This window comes from Sminthopsis crassicaudata, chromosome 2 (assembly GCF_048593235.1).
Source record: "Sminthopsis crassicaudata isolate SCR6 chromosome 2, ASM4859323v1, whole genome shotgun sequence".
In the NCBI taxonomy this organism is placed as follows: domain Eukaryota; kingdom Metazoa; phylum Chordata; class Mammalia; order Dasyuromorphia; family Dasyuridae; genus Sminthopsis; species Sminthopsis crassicaudata.
Window position 1 is genome coordinate 324,420,431 of NC_133618.1, and position 23,750 is coordinate 324,444,180.

Consider the following 23,750-nt stretch of genomic DNA (forward strand, 5'->3'; position numbering starts at 1 on the left):
TCTATATACATATATATATATATATTTATCTACTTTGTATTTCAGATTTGTATATGCAAATCTATATTGCATCATTCTGTACTTCCCTGGTTTTATAGTATTCCAAGGCTGAGTTCAATTAAAATAATGTCATTTACAAGCTAAAAACATTTTAAGAACTTCACAACAGAGAATCTTTTTAAATCTTTGGACTTTGTATAAAATAGCTTTCCAGATCCTAGCAAGAAAGTTGTTTGTTGTTCATTTAGTTAAGTCTTGTCTGATTCTTTGTGACCCCATTTGGATTTTTCTTAGCAAAGGGTATTTTGCCATTTCCTTCTCCAGCTCATTTAACAGATGAGGAACCAGAAACAAATAGGGTAAAGTGACTTCCCCAGGGTCACAGAGCTAAGAAGGTCTGAGACCAGATTTGAATTCAGGAAGAGGAGTCTTCTTAACTCCAGGCTATCTACCTATCTGTCCTATCAAGAAGTTATATAAGTTTATTCTCTCTCTCTCTCTCTCTCTCTCTCTCTCTCTCTCTCTCTCTCTCTCTCTCTCTCTCTCTCTCTCTCTCTCTCTCTCTCTCTCTGGCAGTTGGGGTTAAATGACTTGCCCAGGGTCACACAGCTAGGAAGTGTTAAGTTTCTGAACTCAGGGTCTTCTAACTTCAGGGCTGGGGCTCTATCCAATGTACCATCTAGCTGCCCCTGATGCTTATCTCTGTAAATGTATCCTTCCTGAAGTCTTAAAAACTCTTTCTGGAACTTTATCCAGCAGCCACTTTCACACCAGAAATACTGCCACACCTAGTCTCCTCCTCTGGCGAGTTCCTCTCCAAACTTGCATGCATGAACTCTACCCCATCAGCCAACTTCAAGCTACAGTCTCTTTCTCTGATTGGGGAATTCATTCCTGTCTACCATGCTTTCATGGTAGATATGCTTACTTGAAAGCAGAGAATGTCTTAGATTTTGACTCTATTTTTAATTTCAGGTCTGAGCATAGTCCCTGGCACATAGCAAGGGCTTGATTAATATCTCTCTTTGTGTCTGTCTCTCCATCTGTCTCTGTGTTTCTGCTTCTGTTTTTCTCTCCTTTTGTCTCTGTCTTTGTTTATCTCTCTCTGTTTCTTTGTCTCTAAGTCTGTCTATATATATATATATATATATATACACATATATATGTATGTATATATATGTGTATATATACATATATATATTTTTTCCTCCCTCATTTATGTATCAGCTATTTCCATCTCTGTCTCTATTTACTTACCTACCCAATTGTCTGTCTATCTGTCTATATAGAATGTGAAAGTTGTTATATGAGGAAAGTAATCATAGCTATACTTTCTTTTGTTCTACTGAGTCGTTATTTTTTTTCAAATCAATAAATAATTCAAAGGGGTCATTTATGATCTATATTTCTTAGTAGGTAGAATAATCATAAAAATGTCATCTGTTATAGAAGCCTATCTATGAAAACCTTCCTATTTTCTTCTCATATTTTCATCCAAGATATCATCAATAAAGGCACAAAACCTTCTCAGAAAGATTTTATGGAGACAAAAAGCAGGCATGTGAGTCAGTAGTTGCTAATGTCTTCTTGGCGCCTTTTATATATTCAAACACCATATGTTTTCCATTCTTTTTTAATCATCTCTTTTAGAAATCGTGAAATTCTATCCCTTAAGTACCTTTAAAATGATATTGTCTACATCATAGATTTCTTCTGTTTGTGTTCAGCCTGATCCAACTGTTCTTCCTAACTTAATATTTTAAGTGGTATTAATTCACCCTTACAATACTATATACATTATTACCTATGAGAACACGTTACAAAAGTGCTGGCAACTTTGTTCCATGATGCTTGTATGTTGTCTTCTTTCCAGTTTTATCCACAAATGTTCTTGACTTTGTTATGTCTCACGCTTAGCTCTCTAAAGATTTATTTTCTCTGCAACTACTTTTCATTATTTTGTGAGATAATATTGTTCATAGTCTACCAGTATTGTGCTGTGATGTTTTATAAATAAGCCTATTGCTCTAGTTCAGTAGTCTTTAGCTACGATGTGGCAAGAAGATTAAGTATTTGTTGCTAAAATTGTTTCTGAACTCAAAATAGTGACTTTGATACATCAGTTAAATGTCTTTAAGAGACAATGATAGTCTAAAGCAATGCCTTTCAATTATCCATTTTCTATTTTTCCAATTAACTCCTAAGCTCACCAAAATAGATTGATCTTACTGCAATTGCACAGTGTCTTCCTCTTGTTTTCATTTCATATAACCTATTATTTATTTGACTTTGCTATAACTCAATTACAAATGCACATAAACAGTGACTCTGAAATTCTGTGTCTGTTACCAGTTTGCTAATGTGAGCGAGTGAAAACCAATTTGATTAGTTCAGTCACAGCACCCAAGATGAAATAGCGCCCAGTCATTTTTATACCATGGCATAGTGAGAGTTAAGTTTCTTGATTCTCCAACCCCCATTCCTCATTCCTACTGAAGAATAAGACAATTCAAAGAATATTGTCTTTCCATTGATCCAAATTATTCCCCACTGCCTTGCTTCACAGATAACAAGACAGTGTCCTATTAGTGTCACATAAGACATTTGTATAAAAACTCTAAGTAAGTTTGAGTGACTTGAGTGACTTTTGGGGGCCTTCAATCATAGTGCACAAATTGCTGTACATCTGAGACACCAGACATACACTGTTCCTAAGGGCTTCCCATAAAAGCTGCTCCTGACTGACATCTGTTCTCCTCCCATGAGTGCCATCTCTATGTGGCAATGTTAATATTCAAGAATAGCTTCCTCCTCTTTTGCACTGCAGTTAAGATAAAACCAATTTCTCTTTTTAATAATGTGGTGATTCACTGAGTGTGGATCATAACATAATATTTTCACTTTTTTGTTGTTTGCTTGCATTTTGTTTTCTTTCTCTTTTTTTCCCCCTTTTTGATCCTATTTTTCTTGTGCGGGATGATAATTGTGAAAACGTGTATGGAAGAATTGCACTTGTTTAACATATTGGATTACTTGCTTTCTAGAGGAGAGGGTGTGGGGAAGAGGAGGGAGAAAAAAAACTGGAACACAAGGTTTTGCAAGAATGAATGTTGAAAACTATCTATCCATGTGGGATTTACTAAAAAAAAAAAAAAAAAAAAAAAAAAGAAGTGGGGGGATTCAAGGCAATTCCAGCAGACCTGGGATGCAAAGTGCCATCCACATCCAGAGAGAGAGCTATGAAGACTGAATGGGAATCAAAGAACAATATTTTCACTTTTTTTGGTTGTTGTTGTTTTCTTGCTTTCTTGTATTTTGTTTTCCCCTTTGCTCTGATTTTTTTTGCACAGCATGACAAACACAAAAATATGTTTAGAATTATACATGTTTAACCTATATTGGATTGCTTGCAGTCTTGTGGAAAGTGGAGGAAAGGGAGAAAAATTTGGATCACAAGGTTTTGCAAAGGTGAATGTTAAAAACTATCTTTGCATGTATTTGGAAAAATAAAGTACTAATAAATAAAAGGATATGGCCAATTTCAATTTTTTAAACAATGTCATTCAGTGCTTGAAATATTTGGTACCTTCTGATATTCTTGAAAATTGTTCATAATGGCCAAGTGTGAAACTTTGAGTAATTTCAAATCTTTGCCCTCTTTAGTTTCTTGATCCTGAAATTTATTTTCCAACATAATTTGCACTATTCACTCACTTTTATGGTATCGCTAAATATCAAAGTATATTTTAGCTTCATCAAGTCTTTATTTTCTCAACATTTTCCTTTTCTGTCACATAAACTACAATTTTATCTACTGTGATCAAAGATTGCTTTATGAAGATTGCAAAGAGGAGACAGTCAAGCAACACATTAATTGATATTCCTAATTGATTCAGGTCATTCAGGTCAATCTAGCCCATTCCTTTATTTTCCTGAAAGCCACCCTTCCATTTTAAGTGTTTTGGTTCTTTTTATAACAAGATTAGCAAGATGGGTGTGATTCAGTTACTCCAGTGTTACAACATGGCCAGTAGATAATGGTATAGATCAGTATAGAAGGAGAAAGAAATATAAGATATGGATTTGAATCCCATCTCCAATAACAAGCTCTATATGTTCAGGCATCTCATTTCCCCTCTGTGGATATTGTGAATAATCCACTTTGACTCCTCTTCCCAATCTAGGCTTAAGCCTCCTTATTCATCCTTGTAACCTGGTGAACCTCATAACCTCTTAAGGCAGTTTCTCCTGAAGATAAGGAGAAAAGAGACACTATTCCTTTAAATAGTTGAAAGATTATAATACATCAGGGATTGGTAATTTGGAGTCTATGAACTTGTTAGGGGATGGGAGGAGGGAGGAAAGGAAGGAAGGAGGAGAGAGAGAGAGAGAGAGGGAAAAGGAGAGAGAGAAAGAGAATGAATTTCAATATAATCAATTTCCTTTGTAATTCTATGTATTTATTTTATGGATTTAAAATATTATTTTGAAAAAGGGCCTGCAGTTTCCCCCAGATAACCAAAGGAATCCATGATGAAAGGTTAGGAAACTCCTGCTAAATGTACTGACAAATGCATATCCTGACTTGTGTGTGGAATTTTTATTCCCAGCAGAATTTATCCTTGCCAAATGGACAATAGAGTCTACATGCAAAAATGAGGATATTAGACTAGATAACAGAGGTTTCTTGCCCTATAGATTTATGATCTTATAAACATTTAAATCCCCAGAGCCTAGCAAAGTCCTAGGAACATAGTAAACAATTAATAATTGATGAATGAATTAAATTAAATAAGTATATGAGTTAGAGGCCTTGTTGCATAGTCAGTTAATAAGCATTTTATTAAGGAGTTACTACATATTGGGCATTGTACTAACCACTCAAGAAAGTAAAAAAAAGCATGGTTCCTCTTCTCAAGGAGCTCACATTCAAATGGATACAACAATGCAGAATTATACACATATACATATCTATATAGATAGATATAGATATAAATTCAGAGGAAGATCATCTGAGAGAGAGAGATTAGCAGGATGGAGAAAGGATACAAGAAAGGCATTCTGCAAGGGGTGGGTTTTCAGCTTAATTTTGAAGGAAGTCAGAGGAGCTCAGAATCAGAAGTGATAATAAAGAGTATTCCAGTCCTGGGCTTCTTTGGGTATGTTTTGAGCATTCCCAATTTACCTAGCACAGAGCTCTATGGATCCCTTATCATGTGGATGGAGTAGTATTCTTTGGTTGACCTCCTCCATCTTTAAAATTGATGAGAATGAGCCATTCATCCTCTTCTGGAACTGTCTGTTGACTGTTAGCAGCCTTCTTTTTGATCTTTTTTTGTGATTCCTATCTGTTCTATGCAGCATAAACACCACGAAGTGAACCCATAAGAGGCAAGTTGCTCTTCTTTTTCTTTCTTCTCTTTTATCTCAGCTCTGAGAAATGGCTCTGAGGGGGTTTGTACTAAGTTGTCTTCAACTGAGGAATTATGTGTAAAAAGATAAGGAAGGGAGAAAAAGATTAGTTTGTGAAGATCCATTAAAAAGATCTTACATTTGATTCTAGAAGTAATTGGAAGCCATTGAAGTTTATTGGAGTGAGGTTAAGGAACAGATAAGAGTTATCAGACTTGAACTTTAAGAAGATTTCTTTGGTACTTGAATGACAGATAGATGGGAATGGGGAAAGACTTAAAATAGGGAGACCCATTAGAAGATTATTGAATAATCCTGGCAAAAGATAATGAGGGTTTATACTAGCAAGATGGCTATTTTAGTAGAGAGAAAGAAATATGGGAGATGTCATGAAGAAAATATAAGATTTGACAATAGATTGAACATAAAGGGTGATTGTGAATGAAGTACTGAGGATGAAACTGAGATTGGGAGTCAAGGTGCCTGGGAGGATGATGAGGATGCCCTTTTGAGTAATAGGAAAGTTGAGAAGAGGGGAAGGTTTAGGGGAAAAGGTAAGTCCTAATTTGGACTTGAGTTTGAGATTCCTACAGGGCATTTAATTTGAGATATCCAAAAGGCAATTGGGATGTCCAAAAGGCAGAACTGAAGTTCAGGAGAGAAATTAGGACTGGTTATTGGTTTTATAATTCAACAGGTTATTCTTAAGCATCAAATCTAACAGTTGTTCACTAGGAGTTTAAAAACTCCCTGAGTCTCAATACATGACCCAACTCACAACCTATCGTAAAGAAATTACTTGATAAATCTTAAATAATCTTAAAATAATTCTTTAAGTTTAAATATATTGAAATAATTCAGTACAAGTGTGAATTTTAATGGTAATTTTAAAAATAGTTTTTTTTTTAATTAAAGATTAATGAAAAAGATACGAAATTTGATTATAGCCCACAAATTAAACTTAATTCAATTGATGGTAGGTTTTTATTTAATATTATCCCAATGTTCCATATGTTCATGTTTCATATGATATCACAAAGCTCCTTTCAATTTGCCACTTCAAATAAATGTTCCATAGTCCTATATGAATATCATAGCTTGTATTTATCGCCAATGTTTTTTAAAAAGAAATTTGCTTTCTAGATTAATAACAATTGTCTACTTAACATTTATACTCAGATATTCATTAAAAAGCATATATGGTGTAAAAAATATGTATCTCATTCCTTTAAAAATTTCTATGGTTGAATTCTATGGACTTCTACCATGAAACAATCATAAGAGCATTCCTTGGATATCTGTCACCAGCTTACCCTAACTATAGGCTAAGGATCAAAAAGGAATCATTAACTTCTGGAATACTAAACCTGTAAACAATAATCATAGATGAACCCATTAGATTTTTGTAATACCCTATCAGACTTGATTTTTCTAAACTAACACAATACCTATTATATTTGATACCTTGAATACTTATTCTGAATAAGTACTCAGGTCCCAGTTGACATTTCTTAAAGATAGTAGAATATAGATAACAAGCATGTATTAAAATACTGGATAATTATTACCTCTTTCATTCCTTGACTCTGAAGGCATTTTCCAAGCTTTTCACATAACATGGAAAGTGTCTTACCCACTTGGTGAAGGAATATGAGATTTAAAGGAATTCCAAACAAAGCAAAGATGACACAGAAAATCTGTCCACCAGCCGTCTTGGGAGATAGAGTCCCATAACCTGTTTTTAAGAAAGTGATAAATTGAATGACCTCTCTTGCTGCTATAAGTTTGTGCTTCTAATGTTAGGCTTGGTTATTATTGGAGTTGTTATTTTAACAGACCTACCATGTACATGGTACCACACAATGCAGACTGAGACATCAAACTAAATTTCAAAATTTACTGAAATACCCTGCTTGGTATTATTTGCCAAGCTAAAACTACCCATGGAAGATTATTTGACCTTTTTAAGTACAAAAAGGAAAATATTTTTGGGACAGTTAATTTCTTAGGGCTTATGGAGTCTGGAACATTTCCCCCCCTGTACTTATGAGTTTTCACAAGAACCATACATACATTTCCTTTCATCAAATGTTCTTAAAATGTTAAATGTTAAACTTTATCTACTTAACATTATCCCTTATCATATTTTATCTTATAATTATTTATGCACATGTTTTATTAGATTAGAAGCTCTTTGAAGGTAGGGACAATTTTGGTTTTGTGTTCATGTCCACAACACATAAGTCTTGTATATCTAATTAAAGGAGTAGCTATATATAGCTTAGAGGAACAAGATTTGGAGTCAGGAAAACTTGGATTCAAAAACAGTCAGATACTTATTAGCTGTATGACTTTGGACAAGTCATTTAAACTGTTTGCCTCAGTTTTCTCATCTGCAAAATGAGCTAGAGAAGGAAATGGCAAACCACTCCAAAATCTTTGCCAAGAAAATCCCAATTGGAGTTACAAAGAGTCAGACATGACTGAAATGACTGAACAACAACTACAAAAAATCCAGATAAAATCTAAGAGGCTAATAAAAATCCAAGCATGAACAGAACTACCTATTACAATTAAATCAAGAAATCCCTATTCCTGGAAATCAATTCCATTTTTACTTTGTGGTCACTTCTTGTCATACCATAGCCTTAGGGGACTGATTGTTATCTCACATGTTACATGACAAACTGAAAGCTCTTTTCTCTGTACTGTGGATTTGGCATTGCTTGTGGGAAAAATGCTCCAAATGCTATTTTTTCCCTTTAATTTATTGACTTAAAGAGCTAAAATCCCTCAGTTCCCTCCCTTTTAAGAATTCATTTTCTGTCATCAGTGTCCCTGGGGGAAAATTTATCTTGAGTGTTTGGGAATGATATAATGCACTTTAATGTTTTCATACATCACTCTTTTTCCAAAGCATTTCATGGATTTTACATCCTGGCTAACTTGCTCAAGGAAAGCCATATTCTTTTCATAGGAACCCTCAATGGCTGCTTGATATGTCACAGCCAACTCACAACAGATTTTTTTAAAAAAACAAAAGCAATAAGAAAACAGTTTCCTTTTGAAACTCATTTTTACTCTATGTATGATACAGTTTACCCATTTTGGTCTAGAAAGACACAGTAATTCCTTTATTCTTGTGTAAAGATAACATAGTATAATATATTTTCCTTTCATTCTTTTGGCATCTTAAACTTCCCCAAACAGCTAAAAAAAAAATCGCATAATGTTTTATGGAATCATATTAAATAATTTTTTTAAATGCTAATGAAGTTTGGCAGTGAACCGACTCTTTAGTTAAACCAAAATGTTAAGACTGACTCTAATTAAGCTCTGGCTAAACCAGAATGTTAGGACTGAAGTCAGACAGATCTAGATTAAAGTTCTGCCCCTAACATATACTATGTATCCACATGCAAGTCACTCAACTTGGAAGTGCCCTCCAAGTAACTCTCTTAGACAAGGAACAGACATACTTCCTATCCGGGAATGAGAAGACTTTTCATACTGGAAGTTCTTTCTCACTGAATAGATTATAGATCAACTTTTTAAATATTTGATTTGTCATTTTGAGGGGCTAACTTTTGTTCAGATGTCATTTCCATTTCCCAGATCTGTGTGATTTTGGGCATGTCACTTAACTACAAAACATAACTAGACATTAAGGTATATAGAGAAAGATACAGTGGAAAAAAAGAGTAAATGCAACATATTTACAAGAATGATACTTCTGGGGAAAGTATGATCAGAAAAAGAAGTGGTAAAGCATTTAGCATAGTACCTTGCAATCAAGAAGTACTTAATAAATCCTTGTTTATTTTGTCTCACACAAAAAAAAAAAAAAAAAACTCTCTATCATCCTTAGAATTTCTAGACAAAGCTAAATCAGGTAGTATTCCCAAGTAAGAACATTGAATTTAAGACAGATGATTTGGAATCATCTTCTGCCACTTACTACCTGTATAACCTTGAATAATTTACTTCATTTGATTTTCCTGATTTATAAAGTAAGAATGTTGTACTATATGTACTCTAAGGTTGTTTATAGCTTCAAACCTATGACCTTATGGTCATAGGAGAAATCTCAGAAGGGTGATTAGAAAATAAGTATAATACCTACCTATTGTGGATAGAGTGGAGCCAACAAAGAAAAAAGAGTTGCTAAAATCCCAGTTGTTATGATCAAGCTCTGATGAATTTCCCAAGGGATATATTCCTTTTTTGACTGCATGAGTCAGATTCTGCAAGGAAAAAAAAAAGCACTCTTTAAATGTGTGTCTACTTGTGATTTTTATAGAAATCATGTGGGCATAATGAATAGGATATTGATTGGAACAAGCAGACCAGAATTCAAATTCTACCTCAAATCACTGGCAAGACATTTAACTCCTTAGAACACGAGCTTCCTCATTTGTAAAATAGGAATAATAATCATATTACTGACCTCACATGGTTTTTGTGAGTAGTTAATTGTTCAATTGTTTTAATTATGTCTGAGTCTTCATGACCCCATTTGGGGTTTTCTTGAAAGATATGATGAAGTGGTTTGTCATTTCCTTCCTTATTTTATAGATAAGGAAACTGAGCCAGTTAAGTGACTTATCCAGAGTCACACAGCCAGTAAATGTCTCACGCCAGATTTGAACTTAGGAAATGAGCCTTCCTAATTCTAAGCCTGGAATTTTATTTACTGTGTCATCCCCTGTAGAAATAAAAGTTGTTATTTCTTGTCATTATTGTTATCCTTCCTGTAATAATGGAAAGTTGGGGTCTTTGTTAACTAGGGGTAAAATTCAACTCTGAAAATAAGCTCTGAGAAATTAGATTGAGTGTAATTAAAAGCAAATAAAATGCTAACAATCTTACCTACCTTAGGGGAAATGACCCTAGAAGTAACTGTGTACCAAAGTGGGTCTGGTAATGAGAGAAACAAGATATACTCTTATTTTTATTACTAAAAAGCTTATGTAAAGGATATGTACAGATTTTGTGAGATGACTAACACATTGGTAAGTCTAGTCATCTGCAAGGTTAATTTAGTGTCAGCCAAAGTAATGGAAATAATTTTCTCAGAAATCCCAGACTGAATTATAACAAACTATTTGCATGGTGGGACTATCCTAACTGCTTTTTCTCCAACCATTATTTAGGACCATTGTTGTTGTTATTCAGTCCTGTCCAACTTTTCTGACCCCATATGGGATTTCCTTGGCAAAGATACTGCATTGATTTGCCATTTCCTTCTCCAGCTCATTTTTCAGATAAGGAAATTGAGGCAAATAGGGTTAGGTTAATTGTCCAGAGTTAAATAGCTAATAAATCCCTGAGACCAGATTAAAAGTCTTCCTAACTTTAAGTCTCACTCTCTATCCATTATGTCATCTAGCTGCCCTATATTCAGGATTTCATTGTTCTTAACAACTATCTTTAACTTAACTATGTCTAAAACACCTGGAAGAAATAAAATACTCTTATAAAATTTTCAGCTATCAAAGTCCAATTCATGTTGTTAGCTTTCTGGATGCATTTTAGATATTGTAGCTCATTTCTTCCCTAACCATCATCAAATATGAGATGCTGAAAGCTATACACAGGTTGAAGGAAATCTTTGGGTCAATATCTACTTAAAACTACAGGCAATCCTTCTAACAAATATTTCTCTTTTGCCACGCCACAATACACAACAATGCAAAGCATAGATATTTAATTAAAACAGAATAGTAAGATAAATAACCATGACAAACTCCACTCCCCCTTACACAGGGGCACATCTTTCCACAGATTCTCAGATCATTAGTGGGAAAAAGAATACAAATAGGGAACATACATAGCCAGAGGATATGTTTTAGAAAGGAAACAAACATACATAGAGAACTCACATGGGAGTGGAAACACATGCATCCAGGAAATTTATGTAGCTAACAAACACACATAAGAGAGAATTTGTGTCCCTCAGCCAACTGATACCCCCCCCCAGTACTATGTTACAGCTGAAATATTTCTTTTCCTCTAACACTGCCTCTTGCTGCTTCCTCATACATAGAATTACTTAGAACATCAGAGCTTCTGGCAAAGTCATATGTCAGTCTTTCTCCACCAAGATGCTTTTTCTAATGTATTTATAGTTGTTGGTGCTATCTACTAGGCTGTCTTCCCAACTGTGCGACTATCTACTGGTCTGTGGATAAATTATATGAGCTATGTTGTCTATTTCTCACATGGAAGTGTCAGAACTATTTTAGTTCTTTTGTGAGTCTGTCCTATATCCATGCCTATCCACTGATCAAAAAACTATTAAGTCAAGACTGCATTTAATTACTTTGTATGTGCCTCAACAAGAATTACACATTACCTGACATTTGAGTTGGAATAAGAAAATGTTTTAATTCCCACCATGTTCCTAGAATTTAACACTTGCCTTGCAAATTAGCCTAGAGCTTCCCTTTGGCAAGAATGAAGAGTTAAAGTAGAGTTTGCAACATTTGTCTTGGATTTAGATAACTGTCCCCAACTCACTCATCTTCCCAAAGATTGTTAGATGTTGCTGGTCCTTATCTTTTCAATGAAAATTTCATAATGATTTAGGTGCCAGGATGTGTTATGTATGTTACATAGTTTACATAATATGAAAATTAGTAAATCTATTTTTTATACTTTTTATTATGTTTCTCTTTTTAAAATTTTTAAAATTAATTTTATAATTATAACATTTTTGAAAGTACATATGCATAGGTAATTTTTTTACAACATTATTCCTTGTACTCCCTTCTGTTCCTAATTTTCCCCTCCTTCCCTTCACCCCCTCCCCTAGATGGCAGGCATTCCCATGAAAATTAGTAAATGTAAAAGAAAATTTCATAGTTTCCTCTTTTCCCTGTTTCTCATCCCACATTATTCAAATGATTTTTGCTGCTCTCTTCTTTACCTCTGTTTCACATAAATAAGTGGCTTTTTATCTTGCCAAGGCAAAATATTTCATTCCATCCTATCTTTGCCAGCAGATTTCTCCCTTTAAATATCCCCCTAACTAATGTTGGATCACTCCCCCTAACCTAGTTGCTTCCCTTTTGCCTAAAACTCTTTACCATGCTCAAAAACCTCCAGCTTATCTATCCAAGTCCACTAGCTATTGTCCCATATTTCTCCTTTTTGTGACTGAACTCCTTAAAAGATTATCTACAATAGGTGCTTTCTCTTCCCTTCCTCTCATTCTTTTCTTAACTATTTGCAATCTGGCGTCTGACCTTATCAGACTTTTTCCCACAGATACCACAACTTCTTAATTATGCAAGCTAATGGCTTTTTCTAGGTACTTATAATTTTTTAAACTCACCTGTGCCTATGATCCTGTGAATCTAAAACACCTGGAAGAAGAAACAAAATACTCTTATAAAATTCTCAGTTATCAAAGTCCAATTCATGTTGTTCGTTTTCTGGATGCATTTTAGATGCATCTAGATGCATTTTGTAGCTCGTTCTTTCCCTAACCATCATCAAATATGAGATCCTGAAAGCTATACACAGGTTGAAGGAAAGCTTAAAACCACAGGCAATTCCTCTAACAAAGATTTCTCTTTTGCCAGACCAAAGTGCACAATAATGCAAAGCACAGATATTTAATTAAAGCAGGTAAATGATATAAGGTAAATAAACATGACAAACTTCTCCCAGTTTCCTTCTTCTCTCTAGGTTTTCCTCCTCTTATCCATCTGCTCTTTTTCTGTGTCCTTTGCTAGACATTCATCTAAGTCACTCCTGCTAACAGTGGGGATCCCCTAAGGCTCAGACCTGAGCTGCCATCACTTCTCTTTTTGCATTTATTCACTTCAAGATCTCATCTGCTACCCTGGTTTCAATAGTCATTCCAATGCATATGACTCTCAGATCTTCTTGTATCCCTAACCTCTTTCCCAGTATTCAAGCTCATTATCTTCAGCTCCTGAGCAAAAGCCCAGTTACCCAACCTCATAACTTAGGTGTAATTCTTGTCTCCTCACTCTCTCCTATGTCCTACACTTAGTGCCCATTGAGGGGCAAAATCTAAGTATAATTTGTGTACTTTATATCGTAGAAAAATTAGTAACTAAAATGAAATCTGAGAGAGCTCTTTCTTCTCCCCTGTTCCTCCTTCCACATTACTCAGATGCCTTCTGCCACATCTCTTTCTTTACCTGTTTCACATTCAATCAGTGTTTTAATCCTGTCATTCTCATCTTTGTAACGTTTCTCCTATGTGTCCCTTTCTGTCAGTCAGTCAATAAACTTTTATTAAGCACCTATTATGTTCCAAGCACTCGGCAAAGTGATAGGGATACCAAAAGAAGCAAAAGACAACCACTGTCCCCCCAAAAAACTCACAATCTAATGAGGGATATTAATAGTAAACAATATGTACAAACAAGCCACAGTATTAAATAGGAGGTAATTAAGAGAGGAAAGGGACTGGAGTTGAGAAAACTTGGAAAAGACTTCCTGTAGAGATAAGATTTTAGTTGGAAGGTAGAGATGAGGGGAAAGCATTCCAGGTGTGTGGAACAATCAGAGAAAATTCCTGGAGCCAAGAGATAGATGGAGTGTCTTGTTTGTGAAATAACAAGGAGCCTACTGTATTAGATCAGAATATTTGGTGAGGACTAAGGTCTTCTTATACCTTCAACTGTGAGGTGGGAAAAGGCTAAGTTACGAAAAATTTTGGATGGTGCTTGGTTGGGACTTTGTAATGAGACAGTTGAAAGAGATATGAGTAATAAATTGGTTATGGGGGATAGGGAAAGGAATTTGGAATTTGAGAAGTGTATTAAGATATGTGGGATTTTACTGACTAGGATATTGGGAAGCACCACTCCCATTCTCTCCAAAGGCTGTATATCTCTCCCTTGACATTAAAACCATCCTAGAAGAGGCCTTCATAACCTCACACCTGGACAAGTTCAATAGCCTCCTAGTTGATTTCCACCTCAATCCATCTTTCACCGAGTTGTTAAATTGGTCTTCTGAAGGTATAGAACTGATTGTGTCACTCCCTCTTCCTCCAGGTGAAAAGCCTATCGAATTTAATGATAGCTGGTTGTCCAAAAAATGAATTTAAGTTTATCTTTAAATTTAACTCAAGTACTCACAAACATAACTTAAATTTAAATGCTACTCCCTATCACTTCCAAGATCAAATATAAAAATTTCTGTTTGGTTCTTAACCTCCTTTATAACCTGACTCTGTTCTACCCTTTCTACTACACTTATATTTTATTCCTTTCCATATACTCTCTAGTCCAGTAATATTGGCCTTCATGCTGCCCCTTTTATATAATACTCATCTCTTGATTCTTAGAACTTTTCCTGGCTCCCATGTCTAAAGAGCTCCCTCTCCTCATTCCAGCCTCTCAGCTTCCTTGGCTTCCTTCAAATCTCAGCTAAACTCCCAATTTCCACAAAAAGTTTTACCTCCATCATCTTAATGACTCCTTCTATGATTACTCCCAATTTGTTCTGTTTATATTTTCCTTATACATAACTACATGTTCCTTTCCTGACTATGAGCTCAGGTAAGGACTGCTTTAAAAAAAAAATAAAAACAGAGTGAAACAAGGTTGCCCACTATCACCATTACTATTTAATATAGTACTAGAAACGCTAGCCTCGGCAATAAGAGCCGAGAAAGAGATTCAAGGAATTAGAGTAGGAAATGAGGAAATTAAACTATCACTTTTTGCAGATGACATGATGGTATACTTAGAGAACCCCAAAGACTCTGCTAAAAAGCTACTAGAAATAATTCAAAATTTCAGCAAAGTGGCAGGATACAAAATAAATCCACATAAATCCTCGGCATTTTTATATATCACTAACAAAATGCAACAGCAAGAGATACAAAGAGAAATTCCATTCCAAACAAATGTTGAGAGTATAAAATATTTGGGAATCCATCTACCAAAGAAAAGTCAGGAATTATATGAGAAAAATTACAAAACACTTGCCACAAAAATAAAATCAGATTTAAATAATTGGAAAGACATTCAGTGCTCTTGGATAGGCCGAGCGAATATAATAAAGATGACAATACTCCCCAAACTAATCTATTTATTTAGTGCTATACCAATCAGACTCCCAAGAAACTATTTTAATGACCTAGAAAAAATAACAACAAAATTCATATGGAAGAATAAAAGGTCAAGAATTGCAAGGGAACTAATGAAAAAAAACTCAGAGGAAGGTGGTCTAAGTGTACCTGATCTAAAGCTATATTATATAGCAGCAGTCACCAAAACCATTTGGTATTGGCTAAGAAATAGACCGGTAGATCAGTGGAACAGATTAGATACAAAGGACAAAAAAGGGTACATCTATAGCAATCTAATCTTTGACAAACCCAAAGATTCCAACATTAGGGATAAAAATTCATTATTCGGAAAAAACTGTTGGGAAAACTGGAAATTAGTATGGCAGAAATTAGATATGGATCCACACTTAACACCATATACCAAGATAAGATCAAAATGGGTCCATGATTTAGGCATAAAGAGGGAGATAATAAATAGATTAGAGGAACAGAGGATAATCTACCTCTCAGACTTGTGGAGGAGGAAAGAATTTATGACCAGAGGAGAACTAGAGATCATTATTGATCACAAAATAGAAGATTTTGATTACATCAAACTAAAAAGTTTCTGTACAAATAATACTAATGCAAACAAGATTAGAAGGGAAGTAACAAATTGGGAAAATATTTTTAAAAACAAAGGTTCTGACAAAGGTCTCATTTCCAAAATATATAGAGAACTGACCATAATTTATAAGAAACCAAACCATTCTCCAATTGATAAATGGTCAAAGGATATGAACAGACAATTCTCAGAGGAAGAAATTGAAACTATATCCACTCACATGAAAGAGTGTTCCAAATCACTACTGATCAGAGAAATGCAAATTAAGACCACTCTGAGATACCACTACACACCTGTCAGATTGGCTAAGATGACAGGAACAAATAATGACAAATGTTGGAGGGGATGTGGGGAAATTGGGACACTAATACATTGCTGGTGGAGTTGTGAAAGAATCCAGCCATTCTGGAGAGCAATCTGGAATTATGCCCAAAAAGTTATCAAACTGTGCATACCCTTTGACCCAGCAGCGCTACTACTGGGATTATATCCCAAAGAAATACTAAAGAGCGGAAAGAGACATATATGTGCCAAAATGTTTGTGGCAGCTCTTTTTGTTGTAGCTAGAAACTGGAAGATGAATGGATGTCCATCAGTTGGAGAATGGTTGGGTAAATTGTGGTATATGAAAGTTATGGAATATTATTGCTCAGTAAGAAATGACCAGCAGGAGGAATACAGAGAGGGTTGGAGAGACTTAAATCAACTGATGCTGAGTGAAATGAGCAGAACCAGAAGATCACTGTACACTTCAACAACAATACTGTATGAGGATGTACTCTGATGGAAGTGGAAATCTTCAACATAAAGAAGATCCAACTCACTTCCAGTTGATCAATGATGGACAGAGGTAGATACACCCAGAGAAGAAACACTGGGAGGGGAATGAAAATTGTTAGCACTAATATCTGTCTGCCCAGGTTGCATGTACCTTCGGATTCTAGTGTTTATTGTGCAACAAGAAAATGATATTCACACACATGTATTGTACTTAGACTATATTGTAACACATGTAAAATGTATGGTATTGCCTGTCGTCGGGGGGAGGGAATAAGGGAGGGGGGGTAATTTGGAAAAATGAATACAAGGGATAATATTATAAAATATATATATATATAATAAAAAAAAAATTAAAAAAAAAAAAAAATAAAAACAACAAAAAAAAACTTTCTTTGTATCCCCAGTGCCTAGCACAAAGTAAATGCTTGATAAATCCTAATGTAGTGTCCTGATTTTTTTTCCTACCCCAAAATGCTTTTTATATCTGTTATTGACTGTTGTGGCAGTTTAGTCTATGACTACTTCTTATAATCTATGACTTGATCTTTTATGAGATTGCTCAGGTCAGTATTCCTAAAAGCTAATTTTCATCTTTTGTTATTTGGACATCTTCCTATCCACCTAAGTCATTTAGCCTTTTCTGCTTCTGTTAAAAAGTCTCCTTCCCTGTTGGATTGTGGAGAGTGAATTCCTTTCACCTGTCATGCTTCTGTCATGTAATAGACAAGCCATGCAAGTTACCTTTCAGATACCTTAATGAGGGTAGGGAGTGGATTGACTTTTAGAAGTGACTTATATGTATTACTCCATGTGTATATTCCACATTTACTCATGTAGTAGGAATGCACAGATGCATTTCTTCCTCAAATAATCAATTGATTGGATAACTGACTGTAATGTCTGTTTTTATTTTTCAAATGTAGTACAAATGTGTTTGGTATTTCTTGTTGGATCTGTATTTTTTATTGGTTTTTGTCAAACGTTTCTACTAAATGTATCTATATCATATAGTGTTAGATGGTGTATGGCAAGTGACAATTTTAGGCCACTTGTTTTATGATGGACACTTGAAAGAAATCTGTCTCTTGACCAAGCTACGACAATAGATGCTCCTAATTTTCAGTAAGCTTGATTGAGAAAGACTACATGTATTTGGGTTATGTCAATATTTCTAGAGATCCACAGGAAAGTCCTAGATATCACTGATAAAGTAGAAACCATGAGATATCCAGACCCAGAAAATATCTCTAGAATTATTGGCAAAGTATACAGGCATATGTGTGTGTGCTTATAATCATAAATCTAGAATTAAATATTTAAACATTCTGTCTAAAAGACAAAAGATGATGATGGCAAAGAGTATCAAGTAAGCCCCGAACTCTCAAGTTCAATGGTGACTACAAAGGTCTACTTTAAAAGCACTCCAGTATCTGAAGGATGGCACTAAATTGATTATTTGAGGAAGAAATGCATCTGTGCATTCCTACTACATGAGTAAATGTGAATATACACATGGAGTAATACATATAAGTCACTTCTAAAAGTCAATCCACTCCCTACCCTCATTAAGGTATCTGAAAGGTAACTTGCATGGCTTGACTATTACATGACAGAAGCATGACAGGTGAAAGGAATTCACTCTCCACAATCCAACAGGGAAGGAGACTTTTTAACAGAAGCAGAAAAGGCTAAATGACTTAGGTGGATAGGAAGATGTCCAAATAACAAAAGATGAAAATTAGCTTTCAGGAATACTGACCTGAGCAATCTCATAAAAGATCAAGTCATGGCAGTAGATTATAGGAAGTAGTCATAGACTAAACTGCCACAACAGTCAATAACAGATATAAAAAGCATTTTGGGGTAGGAAAAAAAATCTTCAGAAGAGTAGAATTTCAGAATCAGAGTAGTTCAATAAGCCATAGCATATTTTAGGCACAATACACCCTTTATAATCTAGAAGAGTAAATTATCTGACAAGTAATTCTTCATCCATACCTTAATATGTTGGCTGGAGTGGGAATAGTTGATTTCCCCTTACTGTTTACTCTGCCATTCTGTCCTAATTATTTTCTTTTGATTTACATTTCCCACCTGCTCTCCAGACAGAGAAAGCTTTCTATGATGTATTTGTAAAGTCAAAATTAGCTAAAGGCAGTATGATAATTTGAGAACTGATTGTGTTGTTAGAATTTTTGGTTCAAGCCTTACCTTTAACACATTGGCTGAGTGACTCTGGGATAGATTAAATCAAACCTTTCAGTAACCCAAGCAACTCAATAAAATTATAAATTGTAGAGAAGGTGTTAATCTGGATACACAGAGGAAATTACTCATTGGAAGTTCCCTATGGCTATGAAATTATTGTTCTAGTTAAAAATAATAATTATAATCAATAGCAATATAACACTTATATAACAATTATTATGTGCCAAGCACTAGGTTAAATGCTTTATTATTTTATTTATACTCACAACTATAGGAAATAGATGTCATTCTTATCCTCATTGTACAGATAAGGAAACTGAGGCAAATAAAAGTTATGTAATTTTCCCAGGGTTACACAACTAGTATAGTGCATGCACACACAATATATATGTATAAATATATGTACATATATTCATGCATATTTATTCAACTGTAATCACACAACTGCCCAATTTCTGCCCAATTTTTATTCATGGCCTAGTATGACATTCTATGCATATAAATGTTAAATATTTTAAGAAAATAGTCAAGGTAGTAATGAATCCTTCCCTTTTCTCTTTCAAAGATATTTTTCTCTTTCAAGTCTTCTGTATTCTCTGTTTTTCTTTAGCTGAACTGGATAGGCTTAAGGCTAGTTTAATATAAATTGTGAGGTGTCTTAAAAAAATTTTGGTTGCAAAATAAAACAAGCTACTCTAGTATTTATATGGCTATATTTAATTAGCTGTTAAGAATTTTTCACATTTGACTAGGTCTTGAAAGGTGGCAATTCCTACTTTATTTATTTAGGTAACAATATCAAATAACCCTATTTGTCCTCTATCACTCACATTTCTGTAGCATTCTGAAGTTTAAAACTGCTTTTCTTAGTCTAACTCTGAGATAGGGTAGTATATATATATTATCTCCATTTTATAGATGAGGAAATAATTTTGCAAAGGCCAAATTTTTTTATTGAATAGAGTCACAGTTGGTCTTCCCTGTTCTTTGAAATCCAACTTTCTTTTGACAAATGGTTTCATTCATACATTCTAATATAACACTCAATGTCACAGTTATAGCTCAGCTTTCTCTCTCATCATGAGGATATTAACATTACTTGGAGTTGAAGGGGGAGTGTTGAATGCACACTGAGATGAAATTTAGTTGTTCATTATTAAACAATATTAATTATTAAAGTCTCATTTTATTCCTATAATTTCTTAATCATTCTTTTTTCATTATCAAAAGGTGCCACCCTGAAATGTCTCTGCCTACCAATGCTTCTTAGTACCTTTTTTCCTAAGCTCTTTTCTTCAATCTCCTAGATTTATTTCTTCTATTCTATTTGATACCTCAACTGGCATTTGTGACATGAAATTAGAATGATTTTCATTTGAGCTTTGCCTTCTTCCTGTGCTATGTGTTAGCCAAAACAGCACAAAAGTTTATTGTAGTTTGATTTAGATAGCAAATAGACAACCCAAAGAGAATTTCTAAGAGCAACAACCAAAAAATTGCATATTCTAAAATATAGGACTCAAAATACCCAGAACACCTTGTTACAGAAAGAGAATAGTAATGTTAAAATAATGTGTCCACAATAACAGCAACATCATGTGATGATGAACTATATAAACTTAGCTTTTCTCAGCAATTCAGTGATCTAAGACAACTTCAAAAGACACATCAGGGAAAATGCTATCCACAACCAGAGAAAGAAATGTAGAGTATGAACGAAGATTGAAGAATACTATTTTCACTTTTTTTTGTTTTTGTTTTTTATGACTTTTCCCTTTACTTTTGTTTCTTCTTTTACAATATGACTTATGAGGAAATATGTTTACTTGATTGCACATGTATAACCATATCAAATTATTTGCTGTCTTTGGAGGGAGAGCTGGAAAGAAGGAGAAAAAATCTGAAACTCAAAATCTTATAAAATATGAATATTGAAAACGATCTCTACATGGAATTTTTTTAAAACACAAAATTCTATTTTAAAAAATAAAAACTAAATTATTTTTAAATGTACCCAGAACATGCTGTTATATCACTCAGAAACTAAACAGGGGCAAATTCTAGTTCCATAATATCCTTAAACCTCCCTCCCTTTCAGAACATCACAGTTGATGGGACCAGGCAGAAGTGAAATAAGTTGTTATACCCCTGAAAGGATGCACTACAATTTTTCTCTCCCCTACTCTTATCTCTATGGCTAGTATTAGGTTTAAGAATAGAAGACGTGATGTATCATCTAGTCCAATTCCCTCCCCTATCACCATTTTACAAATGGGGATGCCAAAGCTTCTTCCTTGTTTGTTTTTCTCTTTTTTTTTTCTCCTAGTTTCCCATTTCATATCACCACTACCACCATCCACAACTACCACTAATACTACTGCTAGTACCACTATTAACTACTACTACTACTATTATTACTATACTACTACTACAACCTCTCTCTAGCATGGTTTGCAAACCCATTGCTTCCTCTTACCTCCACAAATTGTTCAACGTCTTCTGGAGTTAGATCATCAAGTCTCCTCAGGAAAGCAGCTTTCATTTCATACACTGATGCTTTCAGTTCTCTCTCAAAGTCAGTCTCCAGGGCTTGGAATATCAAAGATCCCAATATTAAGTAGATAAAATAACTAGCCAGCAATAGACTGATCTGAATTTTAGTATCATCCATGGCTTTCTGTAGAGCTGGTTCCAGTGAGAACCAAGGACAAAGAGCCTCAAATCCCTTTAATGTAAAACTGCTTCCTTCCCCAACCCCTTAAAAAAAAAAAAAAAAAAAAAAAAAAAAAAAAAAAAAAAAAAAAAACAAGGCCCAAGAGGAAAGGACTTCCTAGACACACAATCTAAATTACTTTGTCTTCAAATATAACTTTAAACAAATATATAAAGGAGACAACTTTCATAATATTAATGGAAAAGGAAAATTGAAGTCTTCCTGACTAAGGACTTCCTTCACTCTGTGAAATATTGAGATTCTCTGTTCCCCTGGCAAATTAGTCAGGGTAAAAGTGGGGGAGGGAACTTGGCACCAGGCCATAAATTAGTTTACATAAACTAGTTGCACAGATTTGCTAGAGGCAGAAGGACATGAATATAGAGGTTGTTCTTGAGGGTACTTTTCATGCTTTTTAAAAAGAGACAAGGCTATTATTTTGTTTGGAGGCTTGAATGAGTTGATTGAGGCCAGTTAACTAGGGATCTAATTTGAGACCCTCATTTCTATAGAATGGCAACTATTTTCACCAAGCCTGAATTTGTCAATAAAGCAGGGAGAATGCTTTTGAGCTTTGCAGCTAGAAAATTCTTTGAAGTCTGTGCTCCAATAGCTTCTCCATTAATACAATATATATTTGTTTAATATTAAATTTAAAAACAAAAACTTACATAGTCTGTGCCTTTAAAGGCCTCTTCTCTTGGCCCTTGTTATTTTTTTTTAGGAGATTGGAGGAAGTTTACATTAGAGTTGATATATTCCTCATTGTTGTCCCTAGGCCCTGAATCCCACAGAAAAAACTACAGCAACAAGCAGGTCAGAGTGCTCTGTGACCACACCATCTGATTCAGATATACTACAGAAATCAGCCAATAAGAAAGCAGCACCAACAAGATGCAGAATAGGATGTTGGATTGCAAACAACAGAAAGAAATTTCTCCAATGTGTAGTGGTTTTTTTCTATATGCATTCTGGATACCTGCATGTGCAATTTCACCAAGGCTTTAGGACCTCCCCCTGTTAGCAAACTCCTCTAACCTCAAAATTTATATCTCTTGTGATATTATCAGCACCATGTACTCTATAAATAGCCTTGCCTTACTCTACTAGGCTACTGACTCTGTCAGGGAAATTGACATGCCTAGTGAGTGTGAAAAATACATTTACTTGATTTGGACACAGTGTGAGTCCTGAATTCTTTTGAATGACACCATGAAACACTTGCAGAACCCTAACAAAGTGATTTGAGAGTCTCTGCCTTAATTCTCACTATTGTGGGCTCTGTAAGAAGCCACGGGCAATGAATACCCAGCTGCTTAAAAATAAGTGATTTAAGTCTAATCAGGAGCACCCTAGAAAATGGCTTTTCTAGATACAAAAACACTGTGTAGAGGATACCTGTGTCGCTCAGGAGTCCTACCCTGCTGACCCTCATTAGACCAGACTCCTTCAGAAAATTTCATAGTTTCACTCTAGCTACCACTTCACTCCAGTTTCATATCCTGAACATAGACCTGATATATTGCATTGTGACTTAATAATGGTGAATGACAATTTTAAAAAGCAACACTTCTTTTGTTTGCTGTTGGAAGTCTGCCAGCCCTGTATTTGTGCTGTGGTTTGATGCTATAATATGTTAAAACAATCTTTGAAGATGTGGAAGACTGTTGGATTAGATTGTTTTTGTTAAATTGTTGTGTTTTTTTAAAAATTTCTTTCTTATTGATTCTTTGTTAGAGGAATAGCCAGTTGGTTAAAAGAGGGGGGAAGATATATTTGGAAATAAAGTGGATGCTTTTCTTTTTTTTCTTTCCATGCAATAGTATTTTTTCCAGTCACATGTAAAGACAGTTTTAAACATTAATTTTATAAAGTGGATTTTAAAAAAAGATATAAAAATTAAATATTTAAGAAAAATTCAAAATTGTATATTAATATATTACTCATTATATATTACATTATGTATAATAATA

The 23,750-nt window shown here is 34.5% G+C and overlaps 1 protein-coding gene across 2 annotated transcripts in view; it reads right to left on the reverse strand.

The window, feature by feature from the left end:
* Positions 1-23,251, reverse strand: part of LOC141556314 (potassium channel, subfamily K, member 16-like) — a 43,261-nt gene extending 20,010 nt beyond the window's left edge. Inside the window, exons 1-4 of one of the 2 annotated variants that reach the window (XM_074290242.1) lie at positions 23,176-23,251; positions 21,541-21,653; positions 9,536-9,656; positions 6,981-7,147 (exon numbers count right to left, since the gene is read on the reverse strand). In XM_074290242.1, coding sequence (XP_074146343.1) covers positions 6,981-7,147; positions 9,536-9,656; positions 21,541-21,653; positions 23,176-23,212 — 438 coding nt within the window. In that variant the 5' untranslated portion in view covers positions 23,213-23,251. Of the gene's footprint in view, positions 1-6,980; positions 7,148-9,535; positions 9,657-21,540; positions 21,812-23,175 lie in introns of those variants that run through there. The other variant, XM_074290241.1, reaches the window with a different exon arrangement.
* Positions 23,252-23,750: the final 499 nt, after the last annotated feature.